Source organism: Pseudoliparis swirei, chromosome 8, assembly GCF_029220125.1.
Source record: "Pseudoliparis swirei isolate HS2019 ecotype Mariana Trench chromosome 8, NWPU_hadal_v1, whole genome shotgun sequence".
NCBI lineage: Eukaryota > Metazoa > Chordata > Actinopteri > Perciformes > Liparidae > Pseudoliparis > Pseudoliparis swirei.
This window is the reverse complement of record NC_079395.1, coordinates 6,995,836-7,020,197: the sequence shown is the minus strand read 5'-3', so window position 1 is coordinate 7,020,197 and position 24,362 is coordinate 6,995,836. Positions and strand designations below refer to the sequence as shown.

The window sequence follows — 24,362 nt, the reverse complement described above, 5'->3', positions numbered from 1 at the left end:
TTTGAGTTTGCACGAATTGGCCTACGTCATACTAACCATGAACACGTGTCTAAGTATGGTAACCATCTTTTTGCTTTCTTGTGGCCTGATTCAGTGCCTCTTTAATCGGTGCTGTTGCATGCTCAATCTTGTAGCTCACTGACGTGCTGCAGCGTCTTGGTTCACTCAGCATGATGTCATTAAATATGTCCTTCCGTCTGCCACCTAGTGGTCTGCTTGTGAAGCAACGACACCGGAAAACAAGCGATTTCTGCCTTCAGAATAAAAGAGTAAACGTTTGCGCCACTTCGCAGTTCTGCTCCGATTCTTGTTTGTGTTTCTTTGTGGTTGAAACACTGACCTCCAAACTTCACTGTCTTTAATACTGATATGCTCACTAAAATAAGTATTGGGAGAGAGGGTTTCATATTTTAACATTATTTATTTATTTTACAGTTTGAAACAACAATTCGCTCTAAAATACTCCATCCAGAATAAGTTTTGGAAAACGAGTGTAATTAAAGGTAAAGTCTTTTATGTCATGACAAAATAAATAAATACAGAAACACACTAAAGTACAACACACTATATAAAAGGTAACGCGGTTGTTGTTATTTTGAACCGAGAGACCGGAAGTCCTGTTTTTCACCTTCTAGCTTCACTCCGGTCAGACTGCGATTATTCACACAGCTATACTTTTGAAGAGGAATGCAGCGTCGTAGCGACTCGTAGCCAAACGAACTGTAAGTAAACTTATATATGTATATATATGTATGTGTATATAATGCTTTCACATTGTATTTAGTTAACTTTTTATTTTACAGTTGACTGTATGTTTCTCCTCAAACTAAAGCCGGTGTTTATACGTCAGCTAGTTAACAACCAGCTAAGCTAGCTGTCGTCCTTCGCTGGATTCTCCTAATTACTTACTTAAATAATTTAGCTTCCTTTTTGGTTAATATATGTTTATCAGTGGCGTGAGTTTACTTTTGTATTTGTGGCTATAAGCTCGACAGTGTTGCTGTTCTCACAACGGGAAACTGTCTCTGCTGTCTGCTTTGTAAATCCGGTTCCTTTCTTAAGCAGATTCGGCCAATTTTAATCCTTAAAAGCTACAATCAGAAATAGTTGTATTTTAATCGTGCGTTCTTTCTATAGACCAACCACATTAAACAAGAATTTAAAAAAGGCTGAAAACTCGTAAGTGTTTGTGTATACCAGTCCCTTTAATTGAGCTGGCTGGTCCTGGGCAGGAGATGATGTCAGTAGGACTGGTATGCAGAGGTCTGACATCAGCCAGAAAGTCTCTGAAAACTAAAGCTGAGCAGACTCGGGCCAAATAAGGAGTAAAGAAGCCCAGGTAGTCAGTCTGGTAACTAACCTCTTCTAACATGCCATAGTTTGGGTCACTGTGCTGTCACGTCCACACTAACCGCTGCCAGTGTTCATGGAGTTTATATCTTCTTCTTTTTTTCCACTGCAGTGAATCCCAAGGGGTTATCGTTCCAGTCAGAACACCATGGCTGGCTTCAGACAAGAGGATGTTGAGTTGTATTATGAAATGGAGGAGGAGCTGGGCAAGTATGTTCTGCACATGGTTTGTCGTCCCATCTGAAAACACCCATCAGGTGCCGCGAGTGCTAAGTGATCAAATCACCCATTGTTGTTTGAGATGCATTTTGATGCCAGATATGAGCTGCAAACCATCCAAAACATTCAATCTGATGAAGCCTAAAATATTTAAGTATGTGTCAGCAACATATGCAATGCCCTATAATATCCTTTCTACACTGTGCTTGGTGGTTTGTGACATCAGCCGTGCTGTTTTGATAGTTTGAACTCTCTGCATAAGCTTTTTTCTGCAGTGATGCAGCAAAACTATGACGTCACTGCCTCTCAATGTGCCTTTTCCCCTCCACTGTGGTGTAGAGGCTCTAGTGTGTGTGTGTGATGTGTGTGTACATGTACACACACATCACATTCTGCCTGGTCATGCTTTATGAAATGCTTTCTCCTCACCTGCACTTTTATTATTAGTATTGTATTTTTAAATAAGATTCTATAAAACAAAACTATAGATTACATATTTCTGAATTTATAGTTAAGACTGTATGTTGCACATATACTGTCTCAGTATCACATAATGTTTTTACCGACTTGGGCAACGAACAATAATATTAATTCCAGTTATTTTATTAATCCTGTATTTAGTGCAGTGTTTTTCAACCTAGGGGCCAAGATCCCGCAATGAGCCCCCAGGGCTATTTCAGGGGTCACAAGGTCATTGCAAAAATATCTTCTTTGTAATTTATTCCTTAAAGTGTCCTCTAAAATAAGTGGAAAGTCAAGCAATCAATAGTATAAACAAATTGAACTACATTTCCTCATTGAAGCATTAATATATAACACGGGTTTAGTAGATGGTTGAATTTAAGGGAACAAGTCAAACTAGTTAGGAAGCAGCAACTCGGTCCATCAGAAGTACACATAGCCCAAAGGCATGTCTTGATATATCTTCTGTACTCAGCCCCCTAGAATTCAATGCCTGGAACAACAACAACAACAACAGACAAGCAGGTCTATGTTATCCTTATTCTATTGATTTCACGTCCCTGTCCTCTCTCCTTTATGCAGTGGACAATTTGCCATCGTTCGTAAGTGTAAAGAAAAGAGCACGAGTATCGAGTACGCGGCCAAGTTCATCAAGAAGCGCCGACTGTCGTCCAGCCGGCGGGGGGTGAGCCGCGAGGAGATCGAGCGCGAAGTCAACATCCTGCGGGGGATCCAACACAGCAACATCATCACCCTGCACAACATCTTTGAGAACAAGACCGACGTGATCCTGATCCTGGAGCTGGTGTCCGGGGGAGAGCTGTTTGACTTCCTGGCTGAGAAGGAGTCTCTGACAGAGGAGGAGGCCACGCAGTTCCTCAAGCAGATCCTGGATGGCGTTCAGTACCTGCACTCCAAACGCATCGCTCACTTTGACCTCAAGGTCAGTGGTCTGTGTGGGCAAGGCGGTCGGCGTGTGAGGCCCTGGGTCGGCAGGCACAGTTGACGCGTTAGTGAGGATTCCTGTTCAGGTGCGAGAAGAATTTGACGTCACCTTTTTAAATATCTTGCACTTTCCGTGTGAAAGACATGACTGCAGTGCAGTTATCAATCTACATGCTGCTGGCTGGCTGCATTGTCATAGTAATAGGCTCTCATCAATATGAAGATATGTTGGGGCTTTAAGGTGCAACATTTGTTTAATAATTTGTCAAATAGTTTCAGAACATTGTGTCTATTATTGAAAGTTTTAAAATCCAAGAAAAACATTTAAAAATCAAACTGGCTTTATATGTACCACCCATAATGCAACATGACAGTATAGGCTTCATCATGAGGGAAAGAAAAGAGTATCAAAATATTTTGATGAACAAATCGCAACCTCATATCTTATATGAAAGTTTTAATACAATGTTATCGAATGGCCGAGCCCTTCAGGCCTGATGGCTGCGTGACACTTTTATTTTAGTTTCTTAAAATTGTTTAGTTTGTTCCTAGTTGATAAATCACACGACAGGAAAACTCTTTTTGGCACATGCCGAGTTAGTGTTACGCTGCTGCTGCTTTACTGGCATTCAGCACCTATCTGTTACCTGTGGCAGACACCACTTCCCATCAGAATATACCAGTTCTTACTGGCAGAGATCACTGGTGTGACGCAGCTGTGTGCTACGTCTAAAAACTGTCTGACCTCTGATGTGATGGCCCGATGTGTGCCGAGGGAGCTGAAGACTAATATCCTGACGGCGGCTCGTCAACAGTTGTGTTGATGTAGAATTGTGGCGTGGCTCGTTCTCTCGCTAATGCTCAGCCATTTTGTTTCGTCCTTCAGCCTGAGAATATCATGCTGCTGGACAAGAACGTCCCGAACCCCAGGATCAAGCTGATTGATTTTGGGATCGCGCATCAAATCAAAGCAGGAAACGAGTTCAAGAACATTTTTGGAACGCCGGAGTTTGTCGGTGAGATCCTGTTTTCCCTTCCTGGATGTAAAACAAGTGTGTGTACTTTAGTGTGCCCACTCTGGGAAGTTAGTTGAACATTGTCGGCGTTTCAGATCCTCACATCTGGTTTTGGTTGAATAGTTCATGCCTCTGTGCTCTACAGCTCCAGAAATAGTGAACTATGAGCCACTGGGCCTGGAGGCAGACATGTGGTAAGATGTTTCTTCTCTCCCCCTCTGAAGCTGTCCTCTGACCCGCGTGACGGCTCTCCCTCACGCTCTTCTCTTCTCCGCAGGAGCATCGGAGTCATCACATACATACTGTGAGTAACGGTGCCCATCACGACCCGTTGTTGACATCTGCGGCAACATAAACGGCTTCCCTCCTCCTCCACGTTGTTCGTATGACGCGAATCCTTTTATCTGCTCCTGTAGCCTGAGCGGCGCTTCGCCTTTCCTGGGCGAGACCAAGCAGGAGACCCTGACCAACATCTCGGGCGTCAACTACGACTTCGACGAAGAGTATTTCAGTAACACCAGTGAGCTGGCAAAGGACTTCATACGCCGCCTGCTGGTCAAGGATCCCAAGTAGGAACTTCAAGATATATATTTTACGCCGCGAGTAAAGAAGAGACGTCTCTGTTTCGTAGACGTCTACGGAAGTGTCTGCAATGTTCTCACTGGTGGATTGTTTCCATTTGCAGGAAGAGAATGACAATTGATGACAGCCTTGAGCACCCCTGGATTAAGGTGAGCTTTTAATTGGCATCTATATCCATCGGTTGAGTTTAAAATTCATTCTAAGATTTTAGTTGGGTACAGGGTTCAAACCCCTCCACATTGAAATGTGTTTGGTTCTCATCAAATGGAGCAAGAACGATAAATATCGGCAGATATTTGCTAAGAAATTGCATTATCGGTGTGCCGAGATATGTCTGAGGTCAGTCTCTTCATTACATAATTTATCCACCAGATAGCATTAAGCGTGAAAAAAGTTGTGGTCAGTACATACTGTACCCTGGCCACACTTCTTAAATATAACACATTTAAGAACTCTGCTGATATACCATCATATCGGGTTTTTGAGATCCATACCAACACTTATATTGAAGAGCTTATGCAATATTAGTCGGGTTGTCATCAAATCAGACCGTTGCATGTTTCCCTCTGCAGGTTATTAAGAGGCGAAATGTCCGCCAGGAGGAGAGAGACCACAAGACTGAGCGCCGCCGCCTGAAAACCACTCGTCTGAAGGAGTACACCATCAAGTCGCACTCCAGCATGCCGCCCAACAACACGTACGTCAACTTTGAGCGCTTCTCCCAGGTCCTGGAGGAGATCGCGGCCGCAGAGGAGGGCCTGAGGGACCTGGAGCTCAACCAGCGCTCGTGCCGGGAGGACGTGGCGGCGCTGTTGTCCATCTACGAGGAGAAGGAGTGTTGGTACAAGGAGGAGAACCAGAGCATCTGCAGCGACCTGAGCCACATCCGCCAAGAGCTCCAGCGCGCTCAAGCCCAGCGCAAGAAGAGCCAGGAGGAGGCGCGGCTCACCATGCAGGCCGCCAACATCCTCAAGCGCAAGTACGGGCGCCTGGAAAACCGCTACGAGGTCCTGGCCGAGCAGGTGGCCTCGGAGGTCCGCTGGGTGGAGGAGCTGGTCAAGTCCATATCGGCGGAGAAGGACGGCCTCGGCAGCATGCCCTGAGCCGGGCTGAGGCCAACAATGACTCCTTGATTCTCAAGTGTCCTCCTGCCGGTTCGAGGGGTCAGCTGGCGACGTGAGCTGTGCTGCTGCTGCCCATCGGGGGAAATGGTCCACCTTTTTTTTATGTCACGCTTCAGAGAACCAGCAAGAAGCTCAGAGGTAAAATGTTGAACCCATTCCAGTTTCGTTCCTCCGTTTTTATAAATTCATTTACCTTTTTTTTATTTTTTATTTTTAAAACCTTTTTTTACCTTATGGTTAAGGGACGCATAATTTCAAGTTTGCCACTATATTGGCTTTTTTATTTCACAATTTTCCTTATCCTGGATTTCTTTTTTATTTGTAGTTTTTTCTGTAATTACATCCGAGTGTCTTAGTGCTGTGAGACGTCTGCTCACCTGCTCAGACCGTTGTGTGAGAGAACGCCAATATCCAGCTTATAGTTTCAGGTTTGTTCATTTATCCGTTTACATTTCCGATTAGAGTGCAGCTCACATTATTGTGTCAAACTACAAAGGATTCAACAATTGTAAAGATTTTGGTTAATGTATTATTTTACAAATCTGTCATTACCTAATTATGTCTTCAAAAAAATCTTGGGAACGTTTCCTGGAAAGAACGAGTTTATTTAATTTATTATTGTCTTCGAGAGGAATTCCCATAAATTACTTTACTCCATGTAAATATGTATTCACTAGTCAGTCATTATTGAAAATGGTATACTCCACATACACTTCATTGAATCCATGTCTTACCTGTCCAACTCACCCCTCTATAATCGACACTCGATGACTTGGTTCTTTCCTGGAAACCGCCTCGGAAATTATTCGGAAATGATATAAATTCACAGACCTCTACAAATAAAGCGCCCCCATATTTTGAATGTATAAACTCGTCTTCGCGGTGCCTGTTAACTGATCGACCGTATCTCCTCTGCGAGCACTCATCCGTCATGGAGTATATATGACGTCTCTATCACATTGATATTGCTCTTTTCTTACACTTTTGCACAGTAGCCTTGTAAACCAAATAGTGTGCATGGGAACCTTCCTCTATATCCGGTTATTCTCTATATCCTGTCATTTTACTCTTGTTTCTGTTTTCGTTCTGACCATCTCTGCAAGCATTCCACTGATGAGTAAATATATAAATCATAATAAATAACTTATATCCATGCAGTACATTCCCCATGTCTTGAGTAGGCGGCGTACGATACAGCTGGTCCTATTCTTCAGTAGAGAAATTGCACTTAGAAGATTATGGAAGTGTTTTAAACTCTTAATTTTTAGTCTGTCTCTAAAGTGTCATCTGAAATGCTTGTTTCAAATAAACAAAGTTATTCCTGTAATTCAAGTCGTATTCATGTGTTTTGTGAATGGAAACTAACTGCTAACGGTTCAGTTTATCCTCTCCTTCATAAATATGCATCCTTCTGTTTGTCCTTAGGCCAGATTTTCTAATTTATTGCATTTTCTACTGTACTTAAGTACTTTTGAGTAACTGGTACATTTATTTATATATGTGTACACACTCAGGCGTTGCTAATTGTACTTTAGTAAAGGGTCTTACTTAATACTTTATCCACTACTTATTTTAATATCTTTTTAATTGGGCGCTCTATTTATTTACAGCTTTATTTATTTTAAAAAGGGACAACATTACGTGGCATGCAACGGCCAGTGTTATCTGTCAAACTACTTCATGTTGTGTAATTCATGTCGTGTACTTCATGTTGTGTACAGGAAAGACGACATGAAGTTCTCTCCCAGACTTTTGATCTGTTCTTGTAGTTTTCTTTACAGCAGTTTAGAACAGGCCCTCTAGTGGCGGGTCACCAGAATACAGGAGTTATAGGAAGGCGTTTTAGATCCAACTAGCTAGACAAAAAACACAAACATCTAAATTATTTAGTACGAAACAAGATTGATTGAATAAAACGTCAATGAGACATGAGAGCAGAGTCATTTTAATAAATGATGCATCAGTCTGCGTATGTAAATCAGTGAGAAGCAGAGATGGAGGCTATAGTTAGAGGCAACACTCACACTTTTTTAAAGGATAGTTTTGAATATATATATATATTAGAGATGCTCCGATCAGGTTTTTTGGTGCCGATCACTGAAATCAGTATCTGCCGATCCGATAATACCGATCACTGTGTCGATTGAAGCATTCTATTTATTGTGTAGCAATATTTATGAAATGAATTATTCTTAACATTGGTTTTGTATTTACAATTAAAATTAAAATGTAGTACATTAAAATTGTTTGGTTGCCAGTGTAGGGGATTTCAGAGATGTATGGAACACATCTACATCAGTCATTTCCTGGAACTCTTGGGGAAATCTATATACAGGACTTCAAATAATCAGAAATGTGCTTTAACATACAAAAGTCTGACCTTTATTTGTATAAACTCTTCCTTGGTACAGTAAAAATGTTTTAATTTTAGCATTATGTAAGCTAAATCTCCAAAACGATCTATAAAGATACAAAATCAGTTCATTGTTTACTTTTATTTGTTAGTGTGTGATTTGTGGACATCTTATTTTGAAAATCGGATGTTTCACGTGGTTCTTTCCGCTAACTTTGCACAACCGGATGTTGTCACGTGAATCCTTCCGCTAACTTTATCAAAACCCTCGCGCGCTCCCGATCAAATGCATGTACGGTGAACATCAGTCTATAGGGGCACAGAAATTATTTGTCGGCTGAGTTGAAGATTTGTACATATAATATAATATATATATATATATATTAAGATTTGTGTGTATCTGTTGCAGTAACTTGGATCTGTTCAGCAGATCAAATCCCAGTATATTATGCTACCTTGCAAAAGATGAAGCTATGCCTACTGAATCAGGGACAACTTAAGTCCATAGAAAACTCAGCTATTTTACAGTTTTCATATTAAACTCCATGCTGTAGATGCAGTTCATGCCAAAGTCACATTTAATGTTCAATACAAAGAAATACATCTTTATATTTGACTCTGCCAAAGCTCTCTTGGGAGTTTTGGCACCTTTTTGTAAAACGTGTTACAAAACCACAAAACAGTGCACCATACTTTAATGGTTTAATTTGTATATTAATTCTGGCAATAAAAAACACATCATAAATAAACTTGTCATCAGTTTGGTTCTGTAAGTTATTAGTTTGCTGATAAGTGAAATCATGTGTAAGATAGTAAATCTGTTTTGTAAACTTTGACATTGTGCAGCGTCCTTTTAACTTCCTGTGGAATCGTTTTAAATTAAATTAAATATTAAATAAAAATTCTTTGTTTACAAATGCTACAAATAACTTCTCATTTATCATTCTGGAACAAATGGATAAAACTGCTACAATCACTGGAATTGAGAGACAAAAGGAGACCAAAGCGCTCGTCCTGGGTGTTAATCAGCTGTTGGTGTGTGTTCTTCACTCGGGAGTAAAATGCGTTGGCAGTGGTTTCAATAAAAACTGCAGTCTGTGTATTCGTGATTTCAGTTCAACACGAAGACACCGTCTGTGTGTTTTACCTGTCTGTGTTTTAACTGTCAGTGTGTGAGTCCAAGTCAGACCACAACAAAATGGGTAGTCCTTCATGTTTTCGTTCCTTGGTAAAAAAAAAAAAAGACCCTGTCCTCCAGTTTTTCTTCATCAACACACATTTTGGGGAGAAGGGAAGTTGACATGTTTATGCATCTTTCAGGGAGTTGATGTGGGCACACAGTTTGAGTGCAGGTCCCAGTTTGAGGTTCATGGTGCTGACCAGGTGGTCTTCAGTTAGAAGCAGCAGAGCCTGTCCGTCGATTTCCTGGGAGCGAAACTCCTCGGCTACGTCCTGACCCCCTGGAGGGAAGACAGAGACAGAGGCGTGAGGCATTTTGCTACTTGTATACAAGGAATTAATTAAATATACAACAATTAAATATTTATATATATATATTTGTTTTGTCCAACAAATAGTCTAAACCTCAAAATTATTCTAACTAATAAAAAATAAAAACGTAACGATTTACTTATTGCCATTTTATTTTCTGCCAATCAGCAATGTAATTGATGAATGAATTATTGTTTCAGCTGTACTTTTATCTTCCGCTTGTTTGATCTACAATAAAACACATGTTATGTTTTGTAGTCAGAATTTGAATCTGTCAAATAATTCATATGAACTAAAAAGTACAAACGTTTCCTCGGAATCGATTACAAATATAAAGTAGTGTGAAATTAAAAAAATTTACAACTCTATCTGCAATGTGTTACCTGGCAGCGAGTTGATGAAGGAAAACACTTGTTCTACGTTCCACTGAGACGGACGGCCGGCGTCTTCTTCTCCGTCAGAAACGCTGATGGTTTCTGTCGTCTTCTGCTCCTGCTCCCTCTCCCTCTCTCGCTCGGCATGTTTCCGGAGCCTGGTTGTCATGGGAACGGGAGGCTCATCGTCCTCTTCTTCATCCTGCTCTTCCTCCTCTCTCAGGGAGCTTTGACGGGTCCCCTCCGAGCCAAACGCCCCACAGGCCTGTGGAGCACCGAGACACATGAGACAAATACCTCGTGATTTGGTCTAGACGACTTCAGTAAAGGTCAACCTGACGTAGCTTCAGTCATCCCAGATTGGATTTATGTTCCTACGTGGAAAACGCTGCAGTTTTTAAACAATTATTGTCATGGTCTTTTCGAAATAAAGGTGTGATTTAAAGGAATGAATGCATCACAGGGTTTTTCTAATGTTTCATGATCGGGCATTGATCCGTAAGACGCTTATAGCACAAACATAATTAAAAGTTTTAACAACACCAACATTATGGTTTACATGCCGCTATAAATAGAAGCAATTATTATCAAAATGACATTTACACCCTCAGCCTACACAGACCTTCAAAGACATAATCAGTTAAACCTAAATATCTTTTAATATTGACGACTTAAAAAAAAAACTAACTACTACTTTACTAGCTCTCTTCCTCCCTGTTTTATTTTTACTTTTAAATTAGTTTAAATTATTATTTTATTTTTCTAAATTCTATTTCATATGTCCTTTATTGTTGTTTCATTATTATTATTATTATTAGTATATATATTCTTTTAGTTTTAGTTTTATTCTGTTGTCCCTTTATTTAAAATGCGCAATACAAATAATGAACCATTGTTTTCCCTTGACCAGTAGTAGTGATAAAGTTACTTATCATTCATTAACATGCAGCAACCATGACGTTGTTATTAATTATCCTGAATCAACAAAGGTTGAAGGAAACAATTAAAGATTACCGAGATGCACTGAGCAGAAATAAAACATTTCTGCCACAATGAATCCCGTGTCTTCTGTCCGACTCTTCTCTCCTATGTGTGTTAAATATCTTCAGGACACTTAAAATCCCTCAAATAAAACACGTGTGGCAAGCAGAAAGGGGCAGAGCTTATGAAAAGGGGTGGGAAGCTCACCTGGGCCTTTTCTTCCTGGCTAGTCCAACACCTGAGAAGCTGAGGCCCTGATGCGGGACTCATTTGATAAGCTCTCCTTTCTGTTTGTGCACATTCTAAAAGCATGAGTGTAGAAATATGATAACATCTTCCAAGTTCATTGTACTAAACCATAAATGTGTTGATCAGTCCTCGTGTTCGGTGAGGGACGTGATCGTGGAGGAACTGCTTAAGACTCCAGAAAACTCACTTGCATGGTTTCCACCATCTGGGGGCGGGGCCTGTGTTCCACCAATAGAGACATCGGTCTACTCTCCCGATGCATGTTTTTATGAAATGTTTTCGACGCATGTTCTTATGAAATATTTATGTGCATGTTCCTTTTCTATATTAATGCATTTCTTTTGTTTTTAAACAGTTGAAGGAGCAACTGCAGGACTATTATATTTGAATGTTTTTAAGTCGCTCAAGTAAATGGGCTTTTTTATGTTTTTATTTGAGCTTGTGGGATGTTGTGCTGGGCTGAAGGGGGACCGCGGGGTGGGAGCAGACATGTATTTTGCATGGGCCTTTTATTATTGTGCCATTGATCGTGTGTTTGCCGTGAACAGGTACATTGTATTTAGTTTATTGTGATTATTTACTGTTTGTGTTATTTAACTCTACACTGACCTCCCTGCCTGCAGTGTAGACCCACATGCTTTACTTTCTAGTTTGTGCACTTTTATGAATGAAACTATAATGTACTCATCAATAAAACCAGAATTTTTGGTACAGTAGTCTCTGACTCCAGTTTACTCTGAGTAGTGTGTGGGGTACATCACCGGATCACACAAGGAAAAAAAATCTTCAGAACCCCCGTTATTAACAATAAGAATTGTCTCTTTGAAATTTTGTTCACGGACCGGGAAGCTCCTTCAAAGCTTGGCTCCAGTCCCCGGTCCCACAGGGAGCAGCGCCTCTCACAAGACCCGTGATCCCTGCCGCACTCGTGCATCTCGCGACATGCATCACGTCCCTTGGCATCACTGACCCGTTTCATGAAGTGTTCTCTGGAGGCTCCGTTGACTCTGCTGCTGGGGGGTCGTCCTCTCCTGCCCACCGGCCTGTGACCCCAGCGGCCTGCTCTCAGCACAGTGCCACGCTTGCTGCAGCTCACACTGAACCTGAACCAAAATATCTAATTAGATTCATACAGTTCACCACGATGACGACGGCAGACATGATGGCCTTCTCAAAGCCCAAAAGCCCAAAAGCCCATCCAGATTGTGTTGGCCTGTGTTTACTGATTGCAGCCGGTCGGACCGGCTTTTGTCGTGGCGCTCTCAGCTGATCGTCTGCATCTGGACCCTTCGGTGCCTGAATGGCGACTCAAAAGGAAACCTGGGAGCGATTAAACACTCGAGATGTTTTCCTCGAGCCCAAATGTAACTCGATGGGTTCCAGATGTCAGACGATGTTTCTCACCGCCACTGAGACGGACGGCACTTCACTTTGCTTGTCTTGTGTGGTAGAGGCTGCTTCTTTTTAAAAGCTTTACTTCGACAACGATGGATGCTCATTTGCAGCAAAGCCGATCTTTTTTTAATCATCAGGTTGCAACGAATGTTTTGCTGAGAGGAGATCTAGTGCGGTAAAGAGCTGGATTCATTATCTACACATACAGGGTGATGAACTTCAGACTAAGTATCAACTTGCATTAAAATATGGCTGAAATAGCCAACGCAGCTTCAGAGCACCTCTTTAAACTAATGTACATCCAACATTATCAATTCATTAAATATGTCGTTATTTTGAAAAATAAAGGTGTTTTACTTCTGTCATTTTCCTCCTTGAAAAGACACAATAATTTCCGGCTTTTTCCCCCAATGTATGACAATTATATAATTATTTCTTTCAAGACTCAGTCATTTCCTACAGTAGTATTTGTCTATGCTCCCTTAGTTCTGAGACATCGAGACTGCAAGTTTTAAAGAAAAGGAAACGTGTAACTTAACATTGAATTGGCATCAATAGAAATATATTTTTACTGTATCTATAATGCAGTTGTACATTGAGACTTTGCTTTTGTTTTCAATGACAACCAGGATACAAAGCACAGGCCCTCTGAGTGTTTCCTGCAGTTGTGCTCTTAAACAGTCTTGAAATAAAAATCCGGAGTCCTCTTCCTCTAAGACCGACGAGACCTTCAAAAAGTGGTCTTGAGAGCAACACTGACCTGGTGTACGACAATGGTTTTTATTACTTTCTTTTGAAGGTGTGTACTACCTACTCTTAATGGTTTTTAATACTTACTTTTAAATGGTCTGTTCTTCTTAAATTTAAAATGCTGTACTGTAACTTTGCATTGTGTGTATTTATTCTACTATTAACAATGAACTATTTGTTATTACCTTCGCATTGAAAATGCGGAAGGTTATGTTTTGATCGCCGTGTATTTATTACCTTCGCATTGAAAATGCCGGAAGGTTATGTTTTGATCGCTGTGTATTTATTTATTTATTTATTTATTTGTATGCGTGTTATTCGCAAAACTCAAAAAGAATTGAACCGAATCACATAAAATTTGGTGGGATGATTGTTTATTATCCGGGGACCAGTTGATTAGATTTTGGGATCGATCGGGTCAAAGGTCAAGGTCAAAGGTCATGAACAGGTCAAATCTTCTTGAATCACATGGAATTTGGTGGGATGATTGGTTATTATCCGGGGACCATTTGATTAGATTTTGGGATCAATCGGGTCAAAGGTCAAGGTCATGGTCATGGAAAGGTCAACATCTTTTTTTTAACCATAGCACGATACATTTTTGTCCAATTGGCATGCAACTAATGCCAAAATGTTCATAATTCAATGCCCAATCTTGTGATATGCGAAGGTATGCGCTCTACCGAGTGCCCGTTCTAGTTTATTTATTTATTTGTATGCGTGTTATTCGTAGAACTCAAAAAGTATTGAACCGAATCGCATGAAATTTGGTGGGATGATTGTTTATTATCCGGGGACCAGTTGATTAGATTTTGGGATCGATCGGGTCAAAGGTCAAGGTCAAAGGTCGTGAACAGGTCAAAATGTTCTTGAATGGCATGAAATTTGGTGGGATGATTGGTTATTATCCGGGGACCATTTGATTAGATTTTGGGATCAATCGGGTCAAGGTCAAGGTCATGGAAAGGTCAAACTTCTTTTTTTTTACCATAGCACGATACATTTGTGTCCAATTGGCATGCAACTAATGCCAAAATGTTCATAATTCAATGCCCAATCTTGTGATATGCGAAGGTATGCGCTCTACCGAGTGCCCGTTCTAGTTGTTTTATGTTGTTAGGTCTGTCAAGGGACTACAGATGCAAATTAGCTGAAGCTACACTCTGGCGCAGTGCATCGAAGGGTGACATTTATGTTTTAACTGTTCATGGTCCCTTTTAAATAAAGAGAATAATAATAATAAAAACACTGTGTTGTGGTACACTGATTTGGTGTACCACAACACTGTGTTGTTGGTGCATCTCGATGTGCGAGTGCTTTCTTTACCTTCTGACACACGTCATGGAGCAGAAGCGTTTGGAGCGCAGGAACGTGTGAGCGTAACCTCGACTGCCACAGAACTCACACTGCAGCACACCTGGCCCGCTCTCTGCAACTTCAGAGAGCCATATGTTAGACACACACACACACACACACAAACATTATATGCACACAAACACACACACCCTCACCATCTGCTGCAGGGCCATCGTCTTCCATCTCAGAGTCAGTTGAATCCGACTGGTCAGCGTCCAGCGGACTGTCCTCTGCTGCTGCGTCCCCGTTGGTTTGCGTCTCCTGGGATTCAGGAAGTGACGCCTGCTGGTCTGCTCGCAGCGAGGTGGACACCACCTGCATAAGGACGGGCGTTTAGAAAAAGGTCCGTCTCCCATACTGACGTGGAAAGACACAAGTCTGGTGTAGAAACAGTGTATTTTTACTCCATCTCAACCTTTTACATTTGGGTTGATAATTCCTGTCTCTAAATGTACTTATTTTTAAACTTTGGTTTTGAAATACTTTGTTCACAACTGGATTTATCCTCTTCCAACCTTTTAATTGCATGCTTCTTTTGTGCAACTGTTTAGTTTTAACGTTGTACTTTAATTGTTTTGCCCTGTAGGTGAAGGATCTTAAAAATTGCTTTGTATCTCAAATGTAAAAATTATTATGGTACAATATCTCAGCCACATCTGTACAAGATAAGACTACTTAATACGAGTACACTAACAATCCCATGCTTTTGTATTATATCACCAGAATGTCCGTTTTTGTGAGCTCTAAATCTTTTATGCTCTATTATACTTGCACAACATATTTAAATGTTAATTACCCACTGATAATACGACATGTATGCCATCCAGCAGTGCAGCACAAGACACGATGTCACTTTCAAGGGCACCAGGATGAAATGTCCCGATAGCCTAAACTCTGACGAACATGCGCTGGTGATGCATCACCTCCGGTGTTCTTACCGGGAACGGCTCCAGGCCCTCTCGGATCACGAAGCCCTCTATAAGGTGCGTGAGGACGTGAGTTGTTAGTATCCGGTCTGGGCTGCCGGGGACGCTGGCTGGGGAGGACGGGGGCTGGCTGGGACCTCTCGCTGCTGCTGGCAGCACGGCAGGAGGTAGAGGAGGAGCTGGAGGAGGAAGGATGCGGCTGGTGGTGGTGAGCCGGTTGGCTTCTTCCACCACCGGGACCCTGATCACTGAGCGGCCGGATACGATGGAGGATGAACCCGGAACTGCTGACAGGCAAAACAAGGAACATTTGATACATCTAAAGTATTGTATAGTTTGTTGCATCTTCTACATCTACAGCACTGGTTGTGTTTTCAAACCAGCTTTGGGAAACAGATCCAGGTTCAGATTTTCATGTTGATTCAAGGCTCTGCTTCTCTGAGCCAACACCCCTCTGGCTATGGAGAAGAGTTTCTACTGTACTGTATGAATAAGTAGACTCTATTTTAATGTTATAGTTATCCTCACACATTACCTGCACCATTCTGCTTGGGAGGCCCAGGGAGAGCTGTCTGGGTCCTGTCTCGCTGTGGAGCGGGAGAACATGCATCTTTCCGCTCCTCGGGGCTCGAGCCATTCACTTTGCACGTTTGCCCCGACTGAAATTCGAACCACAACAAACGCCTCATCAACACAACAGACACTGTGAACAGACGACGCGCACAGAAGTTAACCCCAGTGCACGGCGGCTCACCGATGGAGTTTCATCGTGTCTGACTCGGTGCACTTTCAGGTTAACGGCCACCGTCTGAGGAGGTGTGAGGTTCTGGTAGGGCATCTGGACCAGAGCCTCTGCTACAGGTAGCTGCTGCTCTGTCAGCAGCATCCGTCCCGACTGGACGGCCAGAGCCTGGAGCGAGTGCAGGGACAGCCTCTGGAGGGAGGCCGGGGGGTTCCGGGGCAGCCTGGGGAGAACCAGAGGCGGAGGAGGAGGTGGAGGTTGGTTCTGAACTTGCGGAAATGACGTCCGCTGCTGCGGAGCTGCCACCAGAGGAGGAGGCTGAGGCTGGACGGTGGCGGCTGGGATCGAGGTCTGGGCTAAGGATGCAAACACGCTGGTAAAGGACGAAGAAGAAGAAGGGGCATGGGGGTTGTTGTTGGTTTTGGGTTGGCTGCTGCGGGTGGTCAGTCTTTTCACTGAAAGAGGAAGAGGGTTGGAGTTGGTTTCTTGAGGTGTGACTCTGAGAGCGATGGGATGCAGCTGCCTGTGGGTTGGAGCTCCTCCTGCAGCCGGCTGGAGGATGAGCTGGTGGTGTGCCACCCGCTGGCCCGACGCACAGGACAGCTGCTGCTTGACCACAGCGTGGGTCTGCACTGGGGAGTAGGCTTCAAGGAGAGCAATGCATGGACACACGTGAAGAAAAGAATCTAGCAGATACACAAAACAAGTATCTCTTTCTCAAGGTGGACTTGAAAGTTATGGCAAATGTCTCGACGTGAGAGTTAACGTGTGTTACTCTGACTCATCGCTTTAAACCTGGAACACACTTTCAAGTCATCTTTCCTTGAGACCTCAGTATTTGAACACGTTATCTCACCTGGGGTTATAATCTGGGGTCCTGATGCCAGCCGGGTGACATCAGCCGGTCCGATTTCTGTTGAGGAGTCAGTCAGCTGGTGGGCTTTCAGCGTCTTGGATAAAGAGGCGGTGGGAGTCTGGCCTTGTGACTGGGCGGATGGCTTTAGGATCACACCGTGGGCTGTGGCCAGAGCTCCAGGCAAGTGGGCACGCAGTGCGAGATTCTGCACCTGAATGTGCACAGACAGAAAGACACTTTTATACTGTTTATAAAAGCAATAGTTGGTGAGGGTGACAGCCCAACTTTATTCACGGTTCCTCCAACTTCCATGAAAATCCCGACCCGTGCTGACGTAAGACACAACTTTGAATTTAACAATGTGGCTCATGCTCAACCTGAAGTCTATAATATTGCAGGCTTGTGGTGTACATGCATTATTCAAATGTTGTGCCTGGCAAAGTTTGTACCTGAGAGGAAGTAGGTAAAGAGGAGCAGGAGGTGACAGCAGGGAGGTCTGATTGAACTGCAGCCACCGTGGCCGGGGTTAGAATAAGCTAACAGAAGAAAAGCAAAGAGCAGGAGAGATACAGTCGGTGGCTAGAAATAAAAACATCTTCATATTGTGAGAAAAAAACCCGAGACAGCAGGACATATTTGAAAAGCTTTGTACCATCTGAGTGCGAAGGTACATCTGAGCCTGGTTACAGTTGGCCGGGCGGTTTCCCAGGAGCATGGCCTGCTGGGATATGGTGGTCGCAGCACCAGTGGATGTCTGGGTTCGGCCGATCAGCTGGGCTGTCACTGGAGATGCTGGTAAAGTAATCTGGATAAAAGAAAGACGCTGAGGTTAATATCTGTGTTCAGGGAAGGTCCGATTGATTAGAGTTGAAACATAGGTACTAACTGAGTTTTGGGAAACACCAGCGGGCTGATGAACCAAACCACCAGCGGGTGAAGAAGGCGACTGCCGCTGACAGACTGAGGCCTGGAAGACATTGCAGCGGCATCACAAACCCTCCAGCTCATGTTTCAATGACTCCTCGTGCTCGCACTAATACATAACAAACATCCACCTGCTGTATGGTGGCCAGGCTCTGCAGGTGAGGGCTGTGCTGGTGCTGCTGCAGGGCAGCTGTCTGCAGCATGAGGTGCTGCTGCTGGGCTGCGTACATCTGGTGTAGATACTGGGCCGCCATGCTCTGAGGTCTGTGGATGGCGTGTTGGATCACCTGTTGGATCACAAGATGGATATATCAGGCACTTCACACATTCATTTCAGTTAGTTAGTCTTTTGAGATGTATTCCATTTGTTTGTATTGCACTGTGAAGTTTGAGATATTTAGAAAAATAATATTGTTTGATGTTAGGATTGGAATATTTCTATGATAATATAGAGTTGCTTTGTAAAAGGTTGATTTAGTTTTGATGGCCAAAAGCTTGAGATATTAGATTTCGGTAATTTGATGTATACTTAGTGCTATGTGCTTTTTTAATATGTAGAATTCACTTTTTAAAAATAATTTATAACTCCTGGTTTTATGAACAACATGCATATGCTAAGCAGTTCAACAGACTGAATATTTTTTAAACTACCTATATTTTTATTTTACCAAACGTAATTATTCTGCACAGGCTCTAAATGTTAGACAGGGTCTACTGGCCTGCCAAGTCAAAAACAATCATGCAGGGGTCCCATGTACTGTTTATTATCTGGACACATTAAACAATTGTATCTAGTTATCTGGTACTGTCTACTATCTGGACACCTCTTAAATGAAACAATGCATGCAGAGGTCATGGGTACTGTCTACTACCTGGACACCTCTTAAATGAAACACTGCATGCAGTGGTTCCAGGTATTGTCTACTATGTGGAAATCTCTTAAAAGAGACAATGTATGCAGAGGTCCCGGGTACTGTCTACTTTACTCTACTACCTTAACATCTCGAAACAATGCATGCAGAGGTCATGGGTACTGTCTACTACCTGGACACCTCTTAAATGAAACAATGCATGCAGAGGTCCTGGATACTCTCTACCTGGACTGCCTGTCTGTCGGGGGAGATGATGCTCATGGAAGTAGAGGGCGCCTGGGTGCAAGTGGAGCTGCCGGAGCAGACAGTTGCCATGGTTACGGCAGCTGATGTGATGGGGGTGGTGGCTACAGTCCTATTAGCGTTTGCTGGCTTTTCTCCTGGGCCCTGCCTCTCCATCTCCCAGGTCACACACAGACTCAGTAATGGGAAGACTGTGGAGGTAAAATAGACATAAATTTACTGCAGGAAGATAAATAAAACAGCCACATCTCCAGTTGAATTAGTGAAGGATCTGCAGTGATTAACTACTTTTTTTATTCAGAACTTTTCTCAACAGACACTCTGCGGCAAAAGTTTATAAAAAAGCTAAAGAAATAGTTATTTGTCTAATATAACAAATCAACCAGTACTGCAAAAATGTAATTATGTTTATTTATTATATGGTAGAGCAAGTGTTTTTTTTATTTCCAGATTATCTTCAGGCGACATTATTACAAATGAATCCTATTTCATCATACTTCAAAATATACTTTAGATTTGTTCAGTTTTTGAGTTTTAACTTGCTCAAGGCTAATCCATCCATAAATCAAATTAACAAAAAATCCCTTATACATTAAAATAATCCATCAAGTATTGCATTTATTCTGGCTCATTTAAAAATACATGCATCTATTTGCTAATGATGTACAAGTAGTAGCCAATATTATATATGTGGACCAGCCTATATTCTTGGAGAAGTACATTATTTAAATATATATATATATATATATATTTGTTTATATTTAAAAACATAAATTGTATATATATACAATTTATGTTTTTTTTACAGCATCTTAAATATTTAATTATCTTTTGGCCTTTACAACAAAAGAAAGTACAACTAAATCATTAAACTGCAGCCACATACACACATTCAAAACCAAGAATACCATCATAACATGAGGTACAACCAAAATGGATTAATTCCACATAAACCTAGGAAAATATTCTTTGGCTATGATGAATATAAAAGGTAAATAATTCTCATTATTGATTTGTTTTTCAAAGTGTTAAGGTTATTCCAACACATCTGTAAAGAGACAAATATCAGACAAAAGGTGCTATAATGCTGAAAGGTTTAAACTGCTCATAAAGCAGCAGCTGAATACAAGTAAGATAATGATGATAATATAATATATGAATAACAATAATCTGAATGAGCTAGCCTCAACATAATAAAATAGTGTTCCACATTTTCACAAAGCTAAACATATGGCAGCTTGCATATTGATTGCTTTTTGCTGCAGAGCCGGTTCTGTCCAATTAAACGCCCGGGAGGATATCAAACCCTGAACCGCCACATATGATCATAAATGCACATTGAACATAATTCAGGAACCTAAGCATAACACATTCCACAAATCAGGATGTCATTCCCTGTCTGTCTGCCGGTCTGTCTGTCTGCCGGTCTGCCTCTCATCGCTCAGACGGCGCGTTATGCATGCACGATCATTCCCCTCTTGTCGGCGTTACCTGCCTGCTATTGATAGACCATCGGGCCATCAGGAACTGACCAGACCCCGGCACATTGTCCCAGTCATGAAGCCCACTGATGCGCTAGTACTGTCTAAAATGGAGATAAAAAAAAAAAAATCTGTCGGCACACAGCAGGCAATAAAAAGCGGCTTGATACAGCACCGCTCGCAGTGCGGGAGGACCTTCCACAGCCAAGACACAGCCGGGGATCCGCGGCGTGCACTGCGTGAGAGCCACCGAGCCGGTTAACGGGTTAAAATGTCTGTTACCCAAATGGATTTTATTAAGTTACATTTTGTCATGGCGACGCCTAATAAAAAGCTTAAGATAATAGCTCTGGAAAAAAATAAGAAGATTTGGATGATGGATTTGCTCCCAGAGGCTGTGATTATTTCACAAACCGCACAGCATAAAGTAACCATATAATACTCTTCTACCGTGGATTTGTTATCAAAACACTTAGTTCACTTAGTTAACAGATATACATATGAATGTAAAAGAAGACTATAGGACAACCTATATTTAGATCTGCCGACAGAAAATGTATTTATGTTGGTAAACTAAATTAGGAAAGAAAAATATTAAGTAGGGCAAAATCAGTATACAACACACAAAGGGAAGTTGGAGCATCTGCATCTAGACATCTGTAGAATAAAGATGACTTAGGAAACTAGGGCATAATTGCGAGAATATGGTAATCAGTTTGTAAATGGTATGATGTGAATCAAATGTAAAAAACGTAGACTGCACTGTAGTTCGGAAATAAAAGCATCAAGGTCAAATTAATTAGTCCAGATAGATTTTTCAGAATTTGTTCTGATTCTATATTAATGCAAGCTAATTTATATGCTAAGTGGAACTGGCTAATTGGGTAGAGAAGGGGGAAAAAAGTCTTATTTCACATTCCAGTAAGTCTTTTTCTGTCTTCTCTCAGTCAGCAGGAGAGAGAGAGAGAAAGAGAAAGAGAAAGAGAAAGAGAAAGAGAGAGAGAGAGAGAGAAATCAAATCAAATCCAATTGTATGCATTTGCAGCAAAGCTCATTTTCCCCGGGGCTCATCATCACGACCTGGCAGGAGTTTCATGCAGGATGAAGAAGAACAGCTCGTTTTTGGTTGCGAAGAATCCTCTTTTGAACCAATATTGATGTTCTGTCGTAAATATTTTAATACGAGATAAAACTGCCTGTATTATTCGAAAATGTTTGAACCACAGTAAATAATATGCAATATGGTTTGAACATACCAACAACTATACAAATGTATGTTTAGTGGTGAAGGGAGCCACTATGCAACAGTGATATATTAGTACCCTATATGTTAAGTCACTGTGGCCTATATTTGAATTGTAGCCGAATGTTGCATTGAATGACATAAACAAATATAACAAATAAATACAAAGCTAGTGTATGGAGTTATTGTTTAATGTTGTATATTGTGGTGTGTGTAGGCTAATGTGGTCTTCTTCTTTCTTCATACTAGCACAAAGTATTTCACTAATTTCTAAAAATAAACGGACATTCACAAATGCTTTTAACTTTTGTTCCTGGTCAGTTTTGTTATTAGTTCCAAACCGAAACACTTGAATGCGCGACAAGGAAGGCCTCTCCGATGTCCGAGCACAAAAGTTTGAACATGAAGGCAGCACTCACCCATGTAAAGTGCTTCAGTTGGTATAGTCCGAATGCAGGCAGAGTATATATCGAACTTTCTGGAGATATTTAACATATAATACAGGTTTATTGTACGTTGTACACTTACAATCTGTACATAAAAATAGATTTTAAAGTACAATATTTGTTTAACGCTAGTATACATGTCTGTGTGTCTAAATGTACCACCCCCAGCATTCCTACAATGGACTCGTCCGTCGTTAGGCCTTTGCAGTAGGGAGTTGTTTGGCGGATCCCGCAAGTTTTTTTTAACTTTACATGTTATTGTTGTTGCTCTAAGGAAGGCCAAACTCTTCATTTTCGCCTACACTTGACCCCTCGTTCACTTGACGTTTCGACGGACTTTAAAAACAAAGTGTTTCGGGGCGCGGTACTCCACTAGAGAGCCGAAGAAGGAAGGAAGGAAGGAAGGAAGGGAGGGAGGCATCGGTGACTCGGACTGACCACGGCGGAGCTTATGATGCCGACGTTGCGGGACAGCACCATATCCCACCCCGGCGAGATTTCCCACCAAGTCCGGGTGAAAGCGTATTATAAAGGGTAAGGAATCCCACTCCCTACCGGTATGTCTCGGAGCTTGTTAGTCGGCCCTATAGAAGTAGGTTTAGACACGGAAGGTCGCAAACTAGTCGGCTAACGTGAGCTAACCCAGCTAACGGCTAACGTCTAACGTCGGGTCCCAGTTTAAGATAAACTTCAGTAGACAGGTGAGGCTGTCCAGACGCGCTGTCCGGGGGAAGACACACTCTGCTGTTCAAGACACGTGTCAGTCGGACCGGGAAGCTGTTTAAATTCAGTCCAACGCTTGTTGTGGATCGACTGCTATTTATCTGACATCTGACACAGTTTGTAAGATGTAGAGCGAGCTTGTCTGTCTGTCTGTCCGTCTGTTAGTCTTGTTAACTGTCAGTCTATCATCTAGTCAGTCTGGATGTTAGTCTGTTAGTCAGCTGACAGTCTCCTCTAGTTCTACTCTGTCATCTAGTCTCTCTGTCTGTCAGTGTCATCCAGTCAGTCGGTCTGTCTGTTAGTCTGCTGACAGTCTCCTCTAGTTCTTCTCTCTGTTAGTCTTTCATCTAGTCAGTCTGTCAGTCTGTCTCCTCTAGTTCTACTCTTTTGTCACCGGTAGATTAACCCTGTTTAATAAGTTTCATAACGAAGCCCACCATGCTGTTATACACCGTAAAACATTCATCCCGTTCAGCATATTCTGTTTTGGCAATATAACAAGATTAAAGTTATGGCATTTAAGGATTGCCAAATGCCAATATGACAATAGGACACTATAAACTGATATTGATGTCATCACGAATACCTTTGTGGAATGAGGTTTTGTTGTTGTTTATTCTGTTGGACTGACTGACAATGTGAGATCAAGCTGTTACATATCAGATGGTATTCTCGAGAGTTTCAGAAGTACTGATATTGTATTTACAAGACAACATATCTTCAATTTGTTCTTCCCCTCACCTTAACCCAACCTCAATAACTAGGGCTGCAACTAATGATACTTTTCACCATCAATCAATTATTATTTTTGAATGGATAAAACAATGTTAACTATGAAATAAATACAAAATGTGAACGTTTTTAACGAGTCATTCATGATAAACACATACATATCAGTGTGCTATTGATACCCGATAAAGTCAAATACAGGAGATACCAGTGCTCTGAATGTCTGTCATACCAAGCCTGGCAGAGGCAGTAAAGCTGTTTTTAGTTTCGTACTTGAAAGCGATAATGGAAAATCATTGGTCACCTGTTGTTGAAAGGACACTCCCAGCCTCTCTGTCTCTGTTTGACAGAGCCAACGATTGGAGCCCAGCCAAGACTTGAAAAACGGGATGTGCAAGTCATCTCAGCCAGACCTGTTGTATTTCTCACTTACTCTGGGACACACCTCTAGAACCCATATGTGCTGGTCATTCGGTGTCATCACACAGAATGAAGCATCTGAAGTATTCATGAGGTGGCTGCTGAGGAAT

General features: G+C 41.9%; 3 protein-coding genes across 5 annotated transcripts in view; 2 read left to right on the top strand and 1 right to left on the bottom strand.

The window, feature by feature from the left end:
* Window positions 1–297: 297 nt before the first annotated feature.
* dapk3 (death-associated protein kinase 3) lies at window positions 298–7,030 on the top strand. The gene is made up of 9 exons (XM_056421669.1): window positions 298–722; window positions 1,463–1,560; window positions 2,614–2,974; window positions 3,863–3,992; window positions 4,138–4,186; window positions 4,270–4,296; window positions 4,409–4,561; window positions 4,678–4,723; window positions 5,147–7,030. Exons 2-9 carry the CDS (start codon window positions 1,499–1,501, stop codon window positions 5,675–5,677), a joined length of 1,359 nt encoding a protein of 452 aa, XP_056277644.1. The 5' UTR covers window positions 298–722; window positions 1,463–1,498; the 3' UTR covers window positions 5,678–7,030.
* A 600-nt stretch (window positions 7,031–7,630) lies between these two features.
* phc3 (polyhomeotic homolog 3 (Drosophila)) lies at window positions 7,631–20,762 on the bottom strand. Of its 3 annotated transcripts, none has more exons than XM_056420729.1 (15): window positions 20,702–20,762; window positions 19,193–19,401; window positions 18,227–18,382; window positions 18,058–18,138; window positions 17,824–17,976; window positions 17,621–17,707; window positions 17,172–17,382; window positions 16,328–16,959; window positions 16,109–16,232; window positions 15,586–15,860; window positions 14,803–14,962; window positions 14,618–14,726; window positions 12,117–12,249; window positions 9,926–10,181; window positions 7,631–9,511 (listed from the first exon to the last, which is right to left on the bottom strand). In XM_056420729.1, exons 2-15 carry the CDS (start codon window positions 19,364–19,366, stop codon window positions 9,357–9,359), a joined length of 2,706 nt encoding a protein of 901 aa, XP_056276704.1. In that variant the 5' UTR covers window positions 19,367–19,401; window positions 20,702–20,762; the 3' UTR covers window positions 7,631–9,356. The 3 variants fall into 3 exon arrangements, with proteins under 3 accessions (XP_056276704.1, XP_056276707.1, XP_056276706.1); XM_056420732.1 differs by having other exon boundaries at window positions 14,618–14,720; XM_056420731.1 differs by having other exon boundaries at window positions 15,586–15,857.
* Window positions 20,763–22,607: 1,845 nt separating this feature from the next.
* prkci (protein kinase C, iota) overlaps window positions 22,608–24,362 on the top strand; it is a 28,330-nt gene continuing 26,575 nt past the window's right edge. The window contains exon 1 of the mRNA XM_056420733.1: window positions 22,608–22,914. Coding sequence (XP_056276708.1) covers window positions 22,832–22,914 — 83 coding nt within the window. The 5' untranslated portion in view covers window positions 22,608–22,831. The remainder of the gene's footprint in view (window positions 22,915–24,362) is intronic.